The 20,270-nt window shown below is 37.1% G+C and overlaps 1 protein-coding gene across 1 annotated transcript in view; it reads left to right on the forward strand.

Annotated features, from left to right (window-relative positions):
• Positions 1-1,499: 1,499 nt before the first annotated feature.
• Positions 1,500-20,270, forward strand: part of LOC139953822 (melatonin receptor type 1A-like) — a 29,304-nt gene continuing 10,533 nt past the window's right edge. The window contains exons 1-2 of the mRNA XM_071953392.1: positions 1,500-1,866; positions 19,429-19,583. Of these exons, the coding sequence (XP_071809493.1) occupies positions 1,569-1,866; positions 19,429-19,583 (453 nt within the window). The 5' untranslated portion in view covers positions 1,500-1,568. The remainder of the gene's footprint in view (positions 1,867-19,428; positions 19,584-20,270) is intronic.

Consider the following 20,270-nt stretch of genomic DNA (forward strand, 5'->3'; position numbering starts at 1 on the left):
ACTATGTTACTTCAGAGGGCCAGGGAGCCGTTTCTCTCAATGTGTTATACTATCAACAGTTCTCTCGAACGCTCGTTACCATGCAAGTCTGTTTTTTATGCTAACAATTATTTTGAGTAGTTACCGATGGGGTTCAGTGTCTTTAAAAGTGATTCCCCATGGCGATGCCCGGACACGTTCTATTTCTAACTCCCATTTTAGCTAGCGCGGACCGTGCATTTAGATTTTGGTTTCCCCTTTGCATAGATTTACGAAGCATAATTAATTAGTTAATTATTAATCAATTAATTAATTACCTGGGACCCAGAGTATTGAAACTGGTCATCACAGATAACATTGGAGTCTACACAAGGCACTGGACACTATTGGTAATTGTCAAAGACCAGCCTTCTCACTTGCTGTATCTCAAGATATGCATAAAATAACAAACCTGTTAAAATTGGAGCTCGATCGGTCATCGAAGATGCGAAGTAACCATGAAAGAAAGAAACACATCTTGTCACAACTGATGTTGGGTGCTTTCAGATTCTTGATTTCGAGAAATCTAAATCTGAGGTTTTGAAATCAAACTCTCGGTAAACTACTTCTTTCTCGAAAGCTACTTTACTTTAGAGGGAGCCGTTTCTCACAGTGTTTTTGAATATCAATAGCTCACTATTACTCATTAGTCATAATTACCAAGAAAGGTTTTATGCCAATAATTATCTTGAGTAATTACCAATAGTGTCCACTGCCTTCAAACACGATTTAACGTCGGGCCATTTACCTCTCTGATACATTTAGACCACAGGTCCTTTCGGTTTGCAAAGCATTGTCAGTTCCACTTTCCAAACCATTAGAAAAGGTAATAAAAAAATAATCACCAATACTCAAACGACCTCGAAACGACCTTTAGAATCAGTGAACAAGGTATCGTATATATATTTTATCAAAAGCACATATTCATAATGAGTATAAAAGCATATTCACAACAAGTCATATTCATACTGCACACGAGCAGTGGTTATACAAATTGAAACTTAATTGCCAAGATAATAAATGTGTGCATGCGACTTTTCGTAAACAAAGCACCCTAATTACTTTGTTATCAAAAGCACAGAGTCTTAAAAACAACCAGTGTTTTTACGTACATGCGACTTTTCATAAACAGGGCACCATCATTATTTTGATATCTAACACAGAGTCTTATGACCAGTGTATCTGTACCAATTAAACTACTATAATAGATATGCGCACGCGCCTGAAGCATCGGTCTTGCGCATCAGCCTTGCGCATTCGCCTTGCGCATGCTCAAGTGTCACCACCACAGTCTAGTCGTGACCACGCGCCATAACAAAAAGGCCTATCAACATTCAAATTAACGTGAGGTCCCGCGTGGTTTGCGTTGAATAATTTTTAACTGGAATAATGTCGACCGGTGTACACGCACTCTTTTAATTATGTGTTACACAACTCCACAACGTCAGTGGCAGTTTTATAACCCTGACATGTTATGAAGTGGATATATATATATATACATATTGGTTAGTCTGTTTGAAACATCGCATCTTGAAAAATTGGCAGACGGAATGGATGAGTTTATCACCGAGAGAGTCTTGTTCACTCCGCCGGGTAACGGCACGGTAGACCCGGGTGTCTCCACCGAGACAAGCGCGCTAGACACCCCCGGCCAACACGCTGTTCGGGCGGTACTAATCTCCTTCTTCGTTCTGTCCATGGCGTGGGGCAACGTTGGTAACCCACTCGTCATGGCGACCATTCTAACACAACGAAAGCTCAGACAGAATGTGGCGAATATCTTCATCTTCAATTTGGCGATTGCCGATTTTTGTGTGACGTCGTTTGTGGATTTGTCTTATGTACTCGGTGAGTGGCTTGCACATTATTTGTTTTGGGTTATTGTCTGTTTATTTTTATATATAGAAGAGTTTGTGGTAACACCATGTAATGACTATCTCTAAATGAGTTGGGGTGGTTCTGAAAAGAACCGTTGGTTTAACTCGACGTTTCGAACAGTATGCTCTGATCGTCTTCTGGAGAATAGTCATTACATGGTGTTAGTCATTACATGGTGTTACCACAAACTTTTCCACAATGCAAAGCTTCAAATCCTACCTATTTTTACATAGTTATATTTTAACATTTTGAAACAAAAACTTGTTAAATATTTACGTCGCAAGTGTTCTGGACCTGTTGGGTTACAACGCACCCATTGTTGTCAGCACATGTTGAGAGAAGTTTTTTTGGTTATAAGATTTTAAGCTGGTTTAATTTTGTTTGTATTTTATTTTCAACAATAACAAAGTATGTTGTTTAAAAGTCCAGGTATTGCCTGAGTTAATTTACTATCTTCGTTGCTTAAAGACACTAGACACTATTGGCATTTGTCGAAGACCAGTCTTCTTACTTGGTGTATCCCAACATATGCTTAAAATAACAGAAAAAAACCCTTGTGGTCACACAAAGTTGTGTGCTTTCTTTAGATGTTTGATTTCGAAACCTCAAAATCTAATTCTGAGGTATCGAAATCAAATTCGTGTAAAATTACTTCTTTCTCTAAAACTACGTTACTTCAGAGGGAGCGTTTCTCACAATGTTTTATACCATCAACAGCTCTCCATTACTCGTTACCAAGTAAGTTTTTATGCAAACAATTATTTTGAGTAGGTACCAATAGTGTCCACTGCCTAAAAAGGAAATCAATGTGTGGTGAAGAAGTTCCAAAGTAGTGGTTTAAACCCGCCGAGGCCTAGTTCTCGATTGTTTCACCGAGACGAAGTCTGGTTCTCGATAGTTTCGACGAGACGAAGCCATTTCCAAAAAGTGCATTGACCTGGCGAATCATTTTCATTGATACCCTACACTGAGCCATTCCATTTAAGTGCGGGGGAGGGGGGAGTCTCAAATTGTGTTTGTGTTATACACATTTTTTAAATACCAGCACTGAAAGCGGCCCTGACTGTAGGGTTTTCAAATAGACTGGTGGTCAAAACAAAGCTAGCGCTTCTCTTCATTGAATCTATACACGTAGTGACTACGCTACACGGTATTCTGAACAGATTGAACTGTTTGTTTTAAGGCAACGTTGCCTTGGATCGGTCGAGTTGGTCTTTGAAATGCGTTTGTAACCGTTTGTTATAAAATACATATGGTTGGAAAAATGTTGTAAAGTAGAATACAATGATCCTGCACAAACATGCCTCGAAAATGCACGGTTTTCATTTTACCTCGTCGACTAACACGGTCGGGCATTTATGGGCGTCAATAGAGTCAAATGTTTGACTCACATAAATGGCCGACCGTGTTAGTTCTCAAAGTAAAAGGAAAACCATGCAATTTCAGGGCAAATTTGTGTGGATCATTGTATTATACTTTAATTTAAAACATCTCTCCAACCATGTGTATTTTATACCAAACGGTTACAAACGCTTTTTAAATACCAACTTGTCCGATCCAAGGCAACGTGATCCTTTAAAGACAGTGGATACTATTGGTAATTACTCAAAATAATGATTAGCATACAACCTTTCTTGGTGACGAGTATGGGGAGAGGTTGATGGCATGTGAGAAACGGCTCCCTCTGAAGTGCCATAGTTTTCGAGAAAGAAAGAATTTTCCACGAATTTGATTTTGAGACCTATTTTTAGAACTTGAGGTCTCGAAACCAACCATCTAAACGCACACAACTTCGTGTGACAAGGGTGTTTTTTTCTTTCATTATATCTCGCAAGTTTGATGACCGATTGAACTCAAATTTTCACAGGTTTGTTATTTTATGCATATGTTGAGATACACGAACTGTGAAGGCTAGTCTTTGAAAATTACCAATACAGTGTCCCCCTCCGTTTAAGAAGCAGCCCCCCCCCCCCACATGCAATGGTTCCAGAGAGAACCCCTGTCAGCTATAAGAGAAATGACGCCTCAATTCTCTCTCAGGACAACAAATCACAATATATTGACAGCACATTCGAGCACAGAGCCACAAATGGATTTTGCAACCCACCCTCTCCTTGAGCGCACCAATGCTTTTAGGAGAGTCTAACCATTCAGGATTCAATAATCAATATGTCTGAAATCCTGCACTGCAAACGTAATCCAATTCATCACGGTAACTGACTCCCATAAACATGCTGTTCTCACTCATAGTCACGAAACATCACAGCATCAAGAATCTTTCACAACACCCGTTTCACTGGATGTCTCATTTGAAATCCGGACACGAACAATGCCATTATCTCTATTTATTTATTTATCCATTCAGGCTTTCAAAACCTAAAAAAAAAAAAAAAAAAAAACAGTACCAAATACTCGAAATGTATAAAAACACTACGAAAGTAGAGACCCAAACAGAAGCATAATAGGGATTTCCAAAAGCGAACCAAATCACCATCCAAAAGAGCAATCCCTTCAAAGGCAGTGTACATTATTGGTTAATATTTAAAATAATTATAATTTTAAAGCATAAAACCTTACATGGTACCGAGTAATGGGGAGAGGCTGATAAGACATTGTGAATTAATAACGTAGTTTTTGAGAAAGAAGTAATTTTCCACGAATTTGATTTCGAGACCTCAGATTTAGACTTCGAGGTCTTGAAATCAAGCATCTGAAAGCACTGACACAACTTCGTATGACAAGGGTGTTTTTTCTTTAATTGTTGTCTCGCAGCTTCGACGACCAATTGAGCTCAAATTCTCACAGGTTTGTTTTTATGCACACCTGTTGAGAAGACTGGTCTTTGACAATTACCAATAGTGTCCAGTGTCTTTAAGTATAAAAGTATGTAACATAACAAGCATTCAAAGAGGGAAAACCTTTCAGAAATCAAAATGAACCGTTTAAAATGTTTGCAAGAGAGCATTTAATTTGTTTTTAAACAAAGAAATATATAATGATATATCTCAGTATATATAGCTTTATTTCCGATGACTGCTTTGTTAGGTATGTCATTTTTTTTTCTTCATTTAGGCGTAAACTGTTTGTAAGTTTTCTTTAATTGATCTTATTTGGACGTCCTCTGTTTGTCCCTTTTTTACTCTGTCTGTCAGCAGGCTATTGCTACAAGCCTCGGCTTATCAAATCAACCTCCATACTGTCTTTGTTTGTCTATATATGTCAAGTTTCTGTTTGTCCGTTTTTCTTGTCTTTGTTTGACTGTTTGTCTTGTCTCTGTCTGGGAACAGGCTGATTACTACCAGCTCGGCTTATCAAATCAACCTCCATACTGTCTCTGTTTGTCTATTTTGTCAAGTTTCTGTTTGTCCGTTTTTCTTGTCTTTGTTTGACTGTTTGTCTTGTCTCTGTCTTGGAACAGGCTGATTACTACCAGCTCGGCTTATCAAATCAACCTCCATACTGTCTCTGTTTATCTATAATGTCAAGTTTCTGTTTGTCCGTTTTTCTTGTCTTTGTTTGACTGTTTGTCTTGTCTCTGTCTGGGAACAGGCTGATTACTACCATTTCGGCTTATCAAATCGGCCCTACTGCTTATTTTTTTCTGGCCGCTATTACATTGTATAATAATGTTATTTGCAATGCTTTGTTTTTGACAGTAATAAAGGCACAGTTAGTGTATCTCAACATATGCATAAAATAACAAACCTGTGAAAATTTGAGCTCAATTGGTTGGCGAACTTGCGAGATAATAATGAAAGAAAGAACACCCTTGTCGCACGAAGTTGTGTGCGTTTAAATGGTTGATTTCGAGACCTCAAGTTCTAAACTTGAGGTCTTGAAATCAAATTCGTGGAAAATTACTTCTTTCTCGAAAACTATGGCACTTCAGAGGGAGCCGTTTCTCACAATGTTTTATACCATCAACCTCTCCCCATTACTCATTACCAAGGAAGGTTTGTGCTAATAATTATTTTGAGTAATTACCAATAGTGTCCACTGCCTTTAACCTACTATGTGAATTGAATGAAAAGAACATTCCAGAAAAAAAAATACCCTTTTATGTAAGCCAATACCTAGTATCATTCAACAATCGGTCTATGTTTTTTTCAATCACACTCAGGAATGCAATATAATTTTGCTTCCACGCTGGTATTAACTTATTCATGATATAGACTCGAAATATGACCATAAAATTGGTCATACTTGTTACTTGGCGAGAAGCACTAGAGCTAATGATAGTAAACACTATTTTAAAGGAACACATTGCCTTGGATCGGTCGAGTTGGTCTTCGAAAAGCGTTTGTAACCATTTGTTATAAAATGCATACGGGTAGAAAGATGTTGTAAAAGTAGAATACAATAATCCACACAAACATCTTCGACTAACACGGTCGGCCATTTATGGGAGTCAAATTTTTGACTCCCATAAATGGCCGACCGTGATAGTACGCACAGTAAAAGGAAAACCACGCAACTTCGAGGCAAATTTGTGTGGATCATTGTATTCTACTTTTAAACCATCTTTCCAACCATATGCATTTTATAACAAACGGTTTCAAACGCTTTTTATAGACCAACTCGTCCGATCCAAGGCAACGGTGTTCCTTTAAGACAAAATTACCTTCAAAGAATTAACGGTTTCGATAATTTTACATCATAAAGCGTTTAAAGCTCTGTACACGTTTGGTAATTGTCAAAGACCAGTCTTCTCACTTGGTGTATCCCATCATTTAGCATAACATAACAAGCCTGTGGAAATTTCGGCTCAATTGGTCATCGAAGTTGAAAGAAAAAACACCCTTGTTGGACGAATTTGTGTGCTTTCAGTAGGGGAAAATACCTTGAGTTTTTAAGTTACATATAAGCCTTGGCAACTAGTGCATTTTATAGCCGCGACTACTGATTGTTTAAAGGCAGTGGACACTATTGGTAATTACTCAAAATAATTATGAGCATAAAACCTTAATTGGTAACGAGTAATGGGGAGCTGTTGATAATATACAACATTGTGAGAAACGGCTCACTCTGAAGTACTGTAGTTTTCGAGAAAGAAGTATTTTTTCCACGAATTTGATTTCGACACCTCCAGATTTAGAATTTGAGGTCTTGAAATCAAGCATCTGAAAGCACACAACGATCTTGTGACAAGGGTGTTTTTTCTTTCAATATTACCTTGCAACTTCGATAACCGATTGAGCTCAAATTTTCACAGGTTGGTTAATTTATGTATATGTTGAAATACACCAAATGAGAAGACTGGCCTTAGACAATTACCAATAGTGTCCATTGTCTTTAAGCAAGTTGAGACTATCGTTGTTCAACTACTCGGTTAATCATGCCGTCACGACTACAACAAAAATAGTCGCGACTACCTGTTTGGTGAACCAATTGTGTCGCTCACAACGCTTCACGACACACAACATAATTTACCTATAGGAACATTACATAATTTTTTTTTTTTTTTTGCTAACAAAACAGTTGCTGGCAGTGTTAGCACTTTATGTAATCCACCATATACATAAACCGACAAACTTGTAAAAAATCGAGATCGATCGGCCATCTGGGTCACGAGAGAATATTGAAAAAACGATTACAAATTCTGCATTGCATCGATGCCAAAATAAAAATGAATAAAACAAACGCGAAGTTAAATTATTTATTTCTCATCAAATAATATGACATTTCAGACAGAAATATTTCAAGGGATGTTTTTTACTATCATCATCATCAGACAGTGTTAGTTTGATGTAATTCTGTGATCTTCACGATTTTTGTTTCTTACCAATTCTGTACCGTTCCTTTAAGAAATACAATCATACATCAGTTACACAATCCCTTAATCCTTTCAGCGCAAATTTTATGCAAAAATTATTTAAGTAAAATTAGTCGCGACTAGTCGAGTAATAAATTTAACTTCGTCGCCCAGTCCTAGAGTTTGATTTGTTTTTCTTCTCGTCCGTTATATTTAGTATCATCACAATGAATTCAAACAACGGGCCCTTATGCCCAAATCGCTTCAATGTACAAAGTTGGGAACACAAATTGCATTAATAAAATACATCAGCAAGAGTAAAGTGGCTGTAGAAATACACATTCAAATTGAAAATCAAGTCTACCGAGGATTAGAAAAACGGAAACATGCTGATTTGCACAATAACTAGATAATATTGAATCAGCTGAAACCTCCACGCGTCACTTGTTTGTGTCTTCGCAAATAAAGTTGCCAATAAATTAAAACTAGCATAACGTTGACATAAACCAAACTAGTGATCCCACCTTTACAGCCATTGGACACTTTCGGTAAACAGCATTGTCCAAGGCCCACACTTCGTGTATCACAACTATATAAAATAACAAACCTGTGAAAATTTAGGCTCAATCAGTCATCGGAGTCAGGAGAAAATAACGGGAAAACCCACCCTTAATTCCGCACGTTTCGCCGTGTCATGACATGTGTTTAAAGTAATTCCGTAAATCTCGATATCGAGAATTGATGTTGTTTTAATGTTTTCTCAAAAAGTAAAGCATTTCATGGATAAATATTTCAAGAGAAGTATTTCAACATTACCTTCTGTAAACCTTGTTAGTTATTTGTAAATCTGTGAACTTTTATTTTTTTGTTTGTTCCGAAAGTGTCCAATGGCTTTAATATCGTCAAAGACAAATATTCTTACTAGGTGTATCCCGACATAATAACATATGCATACAAAAATCTATGCAAATTTGGACTCAATTGGTCATCAAAGTTGCAAGAGAATAATATTGAGAGAAAAAACACACCCTTTTCCACATACGTGTATGCTTACAGACGCCTCATGACATTTTATTAAAAAACTCCAGGCCTGAGGTTTTGAGTGAAAAAATAATCTCTTTTCTCACATTGTTTGTATACTAGCAAAAGCTCCCCATTCATCGTTACCAAGTAAATTGGTATGCTAATACATATTTTGAGTAGTTAAAGCCTATACGCCACACAAAGAGCCACGGCAATGGCTTGTTTGATGGGTAAGTGCAGACACAGCGCAGTTAAGTCTAGAAAGCAAAAATATATGTATTCCTCTCACATTTATAAACTTAATATTGGGTATGCGTCATAAAATGTCTTTCAAATCGATAACTTTAGTCGATAATTCCAGGTTTTGATTGGCTGCATATTGCGCCACATCACCGTGTTAACCAGTGCGTGGTGCTATGCAAAAGGATAAGTGGTGGATTTCACAAAGAGTTAGGACTAGTCTTATCTCGAGTTACTAGTACTAACTTAGGACTAGCTGTACATTTTTGATATTTCTTAGGACTAGTCCTAAGTTAGGACTAGTCCTAACTCTTTGTGAAATCGACCCCTGCAGCCGATTTCACGAAACGCTAGGATTAATCCTATCTCGAGTTAGGACGAGTAACTCGTCTTAAAGGAACACGTTGCCTTGGATCGGTCGAGTTGGTCTTTTAAAATCGTTCTGTAACCGTTTGTTGTAAAATGTATATGGTTAGAAAGATATTGTAAAAGTAGAATACAATGATCTACACAAATATGCCTCGAATTTGCGTGGTTTTCTTTTTACCCTGTCGACTAACACTGTCGGCCATTTATGGGAGTCAAAATTTTGACTCCCATAAATGGCCGACCGTGTTAGTTCGCGACGTAAAAGGGAAACCGTGCAGTTTCGAGTGATACTTGTGTGGATCATTATATATTCCACTTTTAAAACATCTTTCTAACCATATGCATTTCATAACAAACGGTTTCAAACGCTTTTAATAGACCAACTCGTCCTATCAAAGGCAACGTGTTCCTTTAACTTAGGATTAATCTTAAGGTCTGCATGCTACAGTGCAAGGTTGGGACTCGTCCTAAGTCATAAGACTAATCTTAAGTTAGGAAGAGTTTGGTGAAATCGACGGCTGGTCTCATAATTTAAACTTAGTCATACATACTTTGCATGAAAATACAGAATAATGAAGCGCCGTGAGCGTCACTGAGTGATGTATATGCACGCTACAAGAAGCCACCATTATTATTTTAGTCAGATTACATTCTTTCACGGAAACCTAATAAATTAATTTAACGAATTGGCCAGATCTCATCAAATAAAGATCAAACAATGCGCAAGTCTCCTACGAGGGGACAGCTATTACGAAGACAAATACATAGTTCTCTGTAAATAAAATCTTCTTTTTTAAATCATATTACTCAAGACATGTCGAAGCAAATTTCTATCGTTTTCTCGTCGAAATAATTTTTAAAATCGAATTGTTTTCTGTGCTTTTCTTTTTTTTTCGCTGAAATAATTTCCCAAAGTTCTTTTTCATGTCGAAATAATATTCTTTAATTTTATTTTCTATACGAAACAATTTGTTCATAAGAAATGTTTGCGGTAACACCGTGTGAACATCTCTTTTTGGCCAAGACGATTATTTTGTTGGGAATTCAAATTGAGCCATGACGTATACAAACAAATTTTAAAATAAGTTCAACAAAACAACAAAGAAAATCACAGAAGTTGAAATATTTAAAGATTATGGTTGAGTCTAATTAATTGGTCTCGGTAGTTCGAAAACGAGCTTAACTTGCAGAGTCTATTAACTTCACAGATGTGGAACATCAATACTAATAATTAAAACGACAAAAAACCATTGAAGATAAACGAAGACATTAGCTGTACGGTGTTCGAGAAATGCCACGTGGAACATCAATACTAATAATTAAAACGACAAAAAACCATTGAAGATAAACGAAGACATTAGCTGTACGGTGTTCGAGAAATGCCACGTGGAACATCAATACTAATAAGTAAAACCACCCAAAACATTGAAGATAAACGAACACATTAGCTGTACGGTGTTCGAGAAATGCCACGTGGAACATCAATACTAATAATTAAAACCACCCAAAACCATTGAAGAAAAACGAAGAAATTAGCTGTAAGGTGTTCGAAAAATAAAATTGCATATTGCGCCACATCACCGTGTAAACCAGTGCATGGTGCCATGTATAAAGGAGTGGTGTCATAATTCAAACGTAGTCCCACATACCTTGCATGAAATTACTGTATGTACAGCGCCTTATGAGCGTCACTGTGTGACGTATATGCACGCTACATAAGGCCGTGTCCGAAACGACGACTTCGGCTACAGCTACGTCTAGATCAGCGCGTCTACCAGTGTTGAGGAATAGCAGACGCGCGCCCTAGCCGTAGCTGTAGCTGAAGTCGCCGTTTCGGACACGGCCTAAGAAGCCACTATAGACCTTATGCAATGACGTCATCCAGCGGCCATCTTAGTGGAAAAAACGGTGACGAAACAATCGAAACGCACAGATTTGTACGCGCGGCGCACAGGATTGGCCAATGAACAACCTCCTTTTGACCTCTAGGTGAGGGCGCCCTACTGAAATGACGTCATGTGCACAAGGTCTATTATTATTTTAATCAGATTACATTATTTCACGGTAACCTAATAAATTAATTGAACGACTTGGCCCGATCTCATCAAGTGAGATCGAACAATGCGCTATAGTCACCAACGAGGGGACAACTTAAACGAAGACTAATACATAATTCTCTGTAAATAAAATCTTCTCTTCTTTAAATCATATTATTCACGACAAGTCAAACAATTCTTTTCTCGTTTTCTCGCCGAAATAATTTTCACAATTTAATTTGTTTTTAGAAATAATATTTCTCGCTGAAATAATTTCTCAAACTTCTTTTTCATTCCCGACCGGAGTAATTCTGGCATTTATTTTCGATAAGAAATAATTTGTTTGTAAGAGAGGCTTCCGGTAACACCCCGTGAATTTTGTCGGGGTATAAATTGAGCCATGACAAATTTAAAGGGTGGCTGCAGTGTTTTTTTTTTTTTTTTTTTTTTTTTTTTTTTTCATTTAAACATGACTTTTTAAACCTGAATTTTTATTTTTTATTGTTTATTATTAATTGCGCAAGATTTTTAAAAATGGTTTTCAAGAAAATAAACGTTTGCAAAAAACGTGACGTCATGTCGGTAACCCGAGCCGTCGGGCCCCCTGGTTGTGTGCATATAGAGACGTGTGCACTGTGTGGCCTGGTACCTAGGCGCGTGTAGTAAGGGACCAGACTCTTTTTGCCGACGATATGCTTGAATTCCCGACGTAACGTCGATGGTAGGGGCGGTAACAATCCACCATTCGCTCATTACGCAAGTCAGATATGTCGGGAATAAACAAAACACATTTTATTGATGTTCAATACATTATATCAGAAATAAATGACAGCAAAATTAACTGTTTTATTTTAATTCACTGCAGTATCCCTTTAAAATAAATTCAACAAAACACAGAAAACCACAGAAACTGAAGTATTAATTACAACACTGCAATACAGCGGCTAAAAGCCGTAATGTACAGTTTACAAAAAAATATAGTAATTAAAAATATTACTATATTAACAAACAAAAAATGAAATATCAAAAAAATAATATAAACACACAGGCAAATCTGTGACAGAAACAAAACACAAAAAAACATTAAGAAGAGCACAACAACGTTTTGATTAAGTTAGAAATCAACCATCGCTCAGGATTCAAAGAGCCTCGCCACACTGATAACGGTATTGAAGTGGGGGGGGGGGGAAGTAAACAAAAAAACAAACAAAAAAACATCATTATTTTTAGTAAATCCAAAATTGCTATTGACATTACATTTAAAGACTCAGAATCGCGCACACGTAAAACTCTTCATGGTTCGAGTCTAATTAACTGGTCTCGGAAGTTCGAAAACGAGCTTAACTTGCAGAGTAAATTAACTTCACAGATGTGGAACATCAATACTAATAATTAAAACGACCAAAAAGCCATGATTGAAGATAAACGAAAACATTATCTGTACGGTGTTTGACAATACTAATAATTAGAAAGACCCAAAGCCATGATTGAAGATAAACGAAGCCATTAGCTGTACGGTGTTCGAGAAATGCCATGAAATATCATTTTAACTTTTTAAGATAAATATATATATCTTATCTAACAAATTCAGTGACTGAAACTAACACTAGAAATACTTCCGGGTAAGGATTTACCCGAATACCGTAGTAGTGAACAACAAATTGCCACCGTATATCTCAGTGAGACAATGACACCATGCGCCTATTTTACGGCTCAGCTTACCGCCAAATTCTGTGCTTGTGATCACCATTCTCAACTTACTTGCGAGCGTCGAAATTCTGCGCTAGTCGTGTAAACGTAGAATTAACGTGGAGTACGCACGCACACATGCCGAAATTCGCCGCTAACCCGTAAAATACGCTTGACATAATTCTCTGCTTCCGTATGCGCCGGTTCTTTGCTTAATGCGTAAAGCAGAACGCTGAAATTGTTAGAGTGACGACCTTTAAAGGTCACTCTACTTATTAATGAGCCACGTTTAGTGGACATGTTGAGACTCAACGTGTCGACGCATTGTGTCGAAACGTTGCGTCGACACGTTGAGTCGACTTGCGATGCTATCCGTGCGTTAATTATACAACTCTAGGCGCTCATACAAAGCGAGACCATACGAACGATGTTTTTCTATAATTTACGGAATGTGTCTTTACTACCCGCATACATTATTGACATAAACTATTATTACTTTTGTTCGAATGACATTTTTATTTAATCGTTGTGGCATAAATATATATAAATAACGCAGTTGTTACATATTAACGCTTATGACATCCGGGGGGGCACTCCGAATGTTTTATTTACAGGTAGCACAGTTAGTTTTTTGAAATTATAACACCTTTGACTCACGAATCTCAATGTAGGGCAAACATTCACTCTTGAAGGTTCACATAACTTCCCTGGGGTTGGAAGCCTTTCCCAGTCATCTGAAAGCCCACACAAATCTTGTGCAACAGGGTTTTGTTTCCTATAATTATTTTCGTGCAACTTTTGATGAAATTTTGAGCCCAAGTGTTCACAGGTTTGTTATTTTATGCATATATTGGGATACACCAAGTGAGAAGATTGGTCTTTGACAAATGCTACACGTCCCAAGTGCCTTTTTAAATGCAATATTATTTGTGTTGCTAGAATTACCCAAAAAGACACGTTTTCAATTCCAATGCAGAATTTCCCCTCAAAGGCTTCAGAAAACCGATTAGACCATCACGTTGAGTTGCGCTCATTACTTAAAGGGTGGCTGCAGTGTTTTTTGTTTTATTCATTAAACGATTAAACATGACTTTTTAAACCTGAAACCTTTTTATATTTTTTACTTAAATGCGCAAGTATTTTAAACATGGTTTTCAAGAGATTAGGGGAACCCACCCCGCCCCTAAAAGGGAGCCTTCATTTGCATAAACGTGACGTCATGTCGGTAACCCGAGCCGTCGGGCTCCCCGGCTGTGTGCATATAGAGACGTGTGCACTGTGTGGCCTGGTACCTAGGCGCGTGTAGTTAGGGACCGGACTCTTTTTGCCGACGATAATGTTTGAATTCCTTACGTGACGTCGATGGTAGGGAGGCGGTAACAATAAAAAAAAAAAGGGGGGGCATGACTTATTTGCTAATTACGCAAGTCAGATATGCCAGGAATAAACAAAATACATTTTATTGATGTTCAATACATATATCAGAAATAAATGACAGCAAAATTAACTGTTTTATTTGTATTTACTGCAGCATCCCTTTAAAGTACAAAGACTGTTGTTTTGATGATTATTTATTTTGATCTGTCTGGTCTGTGTCATTGGTATTTTTGTCCTTGCCGTGTCCAAGTCATTGTCTGTCTCGGGGAAATGTACAAAAGATATGCTTAAATTAAGGCACTGGACACTATTGGTAATTACTCAAAATAATTATTAGCATAAAACCTTACTTGGTAACGAGTAATGGGGAGCTGTTGATTAGTAGAACACTTTGTGAGAAAGGGCTCCCTCTGAAGTAACGTAGTTTTTGAGAAGGAAGTTATTTTCCACGGATTTGATGTCGAGACATTGTACTTTGAGGTTTCGAAATCAAGCATCTGAAAGCACACAACTTCGTGTTACAAGGTTTTGTTTTCTCTCATTATTATCTCGCATCTTCGACGACCATTGAGCTGAAATTTTGACAGGTTTGTTATTTTATGCATATGTTGATATACACTTAGCGAGAAGAGACTGGTCTTTGACAATTACCAATATTGTTCATTGTCTTTAACCGAGTCTCTGCATGTTGCTAGCATACATTATACTCGATATTATCTTTGAAATGTCTATACATTATTTGTTATATCTGTTTATATTATGTGGTATCCATCATTCATTATTATACCCATTGTTATTTGTTTTCAACTGTATGTTTAAAGCCATTATACACTTTCGGTACAGAAACAAAATTCACAGATTTACAAATAATTTACAGGGTTTACAGAAGGTAATGGTGAATGATTTCTTTTGAAATATTGTTCCATGAAATGCTTTACTTTTTGAGAAAACATTAAAACATTATAAATTCTCGATATCGAAGATTACGGATTTATTTTAAACACATGTCATGACACGGCGAAACGCGCGGAAACAAGAGTGGGTTTTCCCGTTATTTTCCCCCGACTCCGATGACCGATTGACCCTAAATTTTCACAGGTTTGTTATTTTATATATAAGTTGTGATAAACGAAGTGTGGGACTTGGACAATACTGTTTACCGAAAGTGTATAATGGCTTTAATTGTCATTGTTGAACATGAAACAAAATGTGCATTGAATTGAAATAAACGACCTCTCTCATAGCCTTGATCAAGGCGCTACAGCCAGCCGCGACCTGCAAAATCCCAGTCCCCATCACTGAATTCCGCCAGCGCACCCCCATACATAACACAGTGCATATAATACGTGTACAGCGTATGTACACACCTATACCTACTGTATATACACATTACCATCTATATTGTACAGTGAGCCACGTGTGCGAGGTTGAAAGTAGAAAGACACGACCGTACTCACGACTTCGCTATACTGTTCTCGCTGTACAATGTACTGTACGATGTACTGTACGATGTACTGTATACATGTACGTTGTTCGTGTATGTACAGCGTGCAGACTGCCGAATTGTGCCACGCCGGGCCGGGGCACACTACGCCAACAGCCTTGAGTCAAGGCTACCTCTCTCATAGCTTTTTGTCACACAAATCTTCCAACACATTACACAACACATGAGACCTACGGCTTTACTTTCCATTCAAATGAATAGTCTAATGCCCACTTGTCTTGCATAAAACCCTCCAGTGGAGAACCGCCGTCTGCATGACATGTTTTTGAGAAAGATTTCCATTAGAATTTTAACTACTTCATGCCCGAAGCCTTTTGTTAATTTATAGGCAAGTTGGTCGATGAAAAGCGTTTGAAACCATTTTGTTATGAAATGCATATTGTTAGAAAGATGTTTTAAAAGTAGAATATAATGATCCGCACAAGTATCACTCAAAATTGCACGGTTTTCATTTTACGTCGCGAACTAACACGGTTGGCCATTTATGGGAGTCAAATTGTTGACCCCCATAAATGGCCGACCGTGTTTGTCGACAGGGTAAAACGAAAACCGTACAATTTCGAGGCATATTTGTGTAGATCATTGTATTCTACTTTTACAACATCTTTCTAACCATATCGATTTTATAACAAACGGTTACATAGCACTTTTCAAAGACCAACTCGACCGATCCAAGGCAACGTGTTCCTTTAAAGGCAGTGGACATTATTGGTAATTACTATAAAAAAAACTTACTTGGTAACGAGTAATGGTGAGCTGTTGGTATTATAAAACTTTGTAAGAAACGGCTCCCTCTGAAGAAAGGTAGTTTCGAGAAAGAATTAATTTTCCACGCATATGATTTAGAGACCTCAGAATTAGATTTTGAGGTCTAGAAATCAATTATCTAAAAGCACACAACTTTGTGTGGCAACGGTGTGTTTATCTTCCGTTATTATCTCGCAACTTCGACGACCAATTGAGCTGAAATTGTCACAGGTTTAATATTTTATGCATATGTTGATATACACTAAGCGAGAAGACTGCTCTTTGACAATTACCAATATTGTTCATTGTCTTTAACCAAGTCTCTGCATTTTGTTATTTACGCTTTACACTCTAGTTATCTTTGAAATGTCTATACATTTTATCTCCGTTGAATTATGTGTCATCCATCTTTCATTGTTATACCCATTGTTATCTGTTCTCAACTTTATGTTTAATTGTTAAACATGGATAAAAATGTGCATTGAATTGAAATAAACGACCTCTCTCATAGCTTTTTGTCACACAAATCTTCCAACACATTACACAACACACGAGACCTACGGCTTAACTTTCCATTCAAATGAGTAATCTGAATCAATAATGGCTACTTGTCCTGCATAAAACCCTCCAGTGGAGAGCCGCCGTCTGCATGACATATTTTTGAGAAAGGTTTCCATTACAATTTTAACTACTTCATGCCTGAAGCCTTTTGTTAATATATAGGCATCTTAGAGCACAAGCATTGTGTACAAACAGGGTGTTTTTTCTTCTTCTTAAAGAGACTGGACACTATTGATAAATGTCAAAGACCAGTCTTCTCACTTTGTGTATCTCAACATATGCATAAAGTAACAAACCTGTGAAAATCTGAGCTCAATAGGTCGTCGAAATTGCGAAATAATAATGAAAACAAAAACACGCTTGTCACACGAAGTTGTGTGCTTTCGTATGCTTGATTTCGAGACCTCAAATTCTAAATCTGAGGTCTCGAAATCAAGTTCGTGGAAAATTACTTCTTTCTCAAAAACTACGTCACTTCAGAGGGAGCTGTTTCTCACAATGTTTTATACCATCATCCTCCCTCCTCCCATTACTCGTTACCAAGTAAGGTTTTGTGCTAATAATTATTTTGAGTAATTACTAACAGTGTCCACTGCCTTTAATGTTTTTACCGCGTCTTCGATGTATATAAGTGCCTTTGCTAGAATTACTCCAAAGACAAGTTTCTCATTCCCCATGCAAAAAGTAACCTTTTGTTTCGTCATTCTTCCAACACAATACACAACACACGAGTCATAAACGGCTTTAAGTTTCATCCCGTCGTAAGCAATGGCCTGGAAGTGTCTTGCATAAACCCTTCCTGTGTGGAGTGCCGCCGCCAGCAAGACACATATAATATTATTTAAAATAGTTTTAAACGGACACGTTTTAAACCATTTGTTATAAATGCATTATAATACATGTTTCCAACCATGTGTTTTAAAAGTAGAATATAATGATCCAAACAAACACGCCTAACAAAATTTCGACACGTGTTTATTACTGATCCCAGGTTTTGTGAACGTCGATCGAGCTTATTTAGATAGCGGCAATCAAAATAATTTACGGTGATTAGGGGTCTTTAAAATAATAATAACTCTTTGACCTTGCCAGTATTTCACAAGTAGCGTTTCTCCTTAAAATAGACAGGTTGCCTTGGATCTGACAAATTAGCCTATGTAAAGGCATTTCAACACGTTTGCTCTCTGTTATCATACTGGTTTCAACGACTTTAAATTGTCTGCTTTTTGTCCTTTGTCATATTATCTTCATAATTGTTAATATAATATTGTCTATTTTTAGCCATAATAATTATTTTGTTTATGGAACTTGCCAACTCAGTTTTTGTATTAATTAAATGGAAATGAATAATGGTGAGAGAAATGTTTGAAAGTGGAATTAAAACGATTCACATGGATATGCCTAGATCCAAGGCAACGTGTCCCTGTACTGGCATTGGCATTGTATAGTCAAGTACCTGTTAGTCGAGTATTAATTATAATGGGCCATCAAGTACTAATTGTTTTGTATGTTTGTAACCTTATTCAATGCCATCTGTCTATATTTATCTTTTAAAAGTGCTTATTGAATTTTTTAAATAATCAACCTCTGAATGGTAAGTTTTTAATGAGGGAATCAATGTGTGGTGAAGAGGTTTTCAACTAGTGGTTTAATCCCAACGAGGCCTGGTTCTTGATAATTTTACCGAGACGAAGTCGAGGTAAAGAACCAGGCCTAGGCGGGTTTAAACTACTAGTTGAAAACCGATTCAACACACTTTGAATGAGGCCTTATGACCCAGATGATGTTTAAATGCACTGGACACTATTGGTAATTACTCAAAATAATTGTCAGCGAAAACAACTTACGAGCAATGAAGAGCTGTTGTAAGTATAGAACATGTTCTCATTTTGTGTATCCCAAAATTTGCGTACAGTACTCTAGTCTGTGGGAATTTGTGCTCGATTGGTAAGTTGCAAGAGAACAGATAATGAAAGAAAACCACACTTTTGTGGCACTAATTGTTTACTTTGATATGCCTTTAAAAAGAGACTTCGGGCCTGAAGTCTTTGATTATTTTAATGAGAAAATACCTCTTTCTCAAGAAACTATACGTTACTTCAGAGGGAGCCGTTTCTCGCAATACTAAAACACCCGTCCATTGCTCGTTTCAAGTAAATTACTTTGATTAATATGAATTAATAATATAATTTATTGCTGATGCAAACTTAAGTTTTTGTTTAAATTCTTTGCAGGAAATATTCAACCCAGGTGGTTGAAGGAAAGCGATTTATTGTGTGGGTTCTCTGCGGCAATCTGTATCATCAGTTGCACATGTTCACTATGGAGCATTACTGCTATCAGCGTTAACCGTTATGTGTGCGTCACAAAGGGAGTAATTTATCACAAGGTAGGTATTTAAAGGCATTGGACACTATTGGTAATATTGTCAAAGACTAGCCTTCACAGTTGGTGTATCTCAACATATGCATAAAATAACAAACCTGTGAAAATTTGAGCTCAATCGGTCATCGAAGTTGCGAGATAATAATGAAAGAAGAAAAAAAACATTCTTGTCACATGAAGTTGTATGCGTTTAGATGGTTGATTTCGAGACCTCAAGTTCTAAACCTGAGGTCTCGAAATCAAATTCGTGGAAAATTACTTCTTTCTCGAAAATATGGCACTTCAGAGGGAGCCGTTTCTTACAATGTTTTATACCATCAACCTCTCCCCATTACTCGTCATCAAGAAAGGTTTTATGCTAATCATTATTTTGAGTAACTACCAATAGTATCCACTGTCTATAAGGCATTGTACACTATTGGTAATTACTCAAATACATTTTTAGCATAACATCTTACTTGGTAACGAGTAATGGGGCGAGGTTGATAGTATAAAACATTGCGAGAAACGGATCCTTCTGAAGTAACGTATAGTTTTAGAGAAAGAAGTAATTTCCCACGAATTTGGTTTCGAGACCTTAGAATTAGATTTCGAGGTCTCGAATTCAAGCATCTGAAAGCACACAACTTCGTGTGACAGGGGTGTTTTTTTTGGTTTTTTTTTTTTTTTTGGGGGGGGGGGCATAATGTTG

The sequence above is a fragment of the Asterias amurensis genome, chromosome 22, assembly GCF_032118995.1.
Source record: "Asterias amurensis chromosome 22, ASM3211899v1".
Lineage (NCBI taxonomy): Eukaryota > Metazoa > Echinodermata > Asteroidea > Forcipulatida > Asteriidae > Asterias > Asterias amurensis.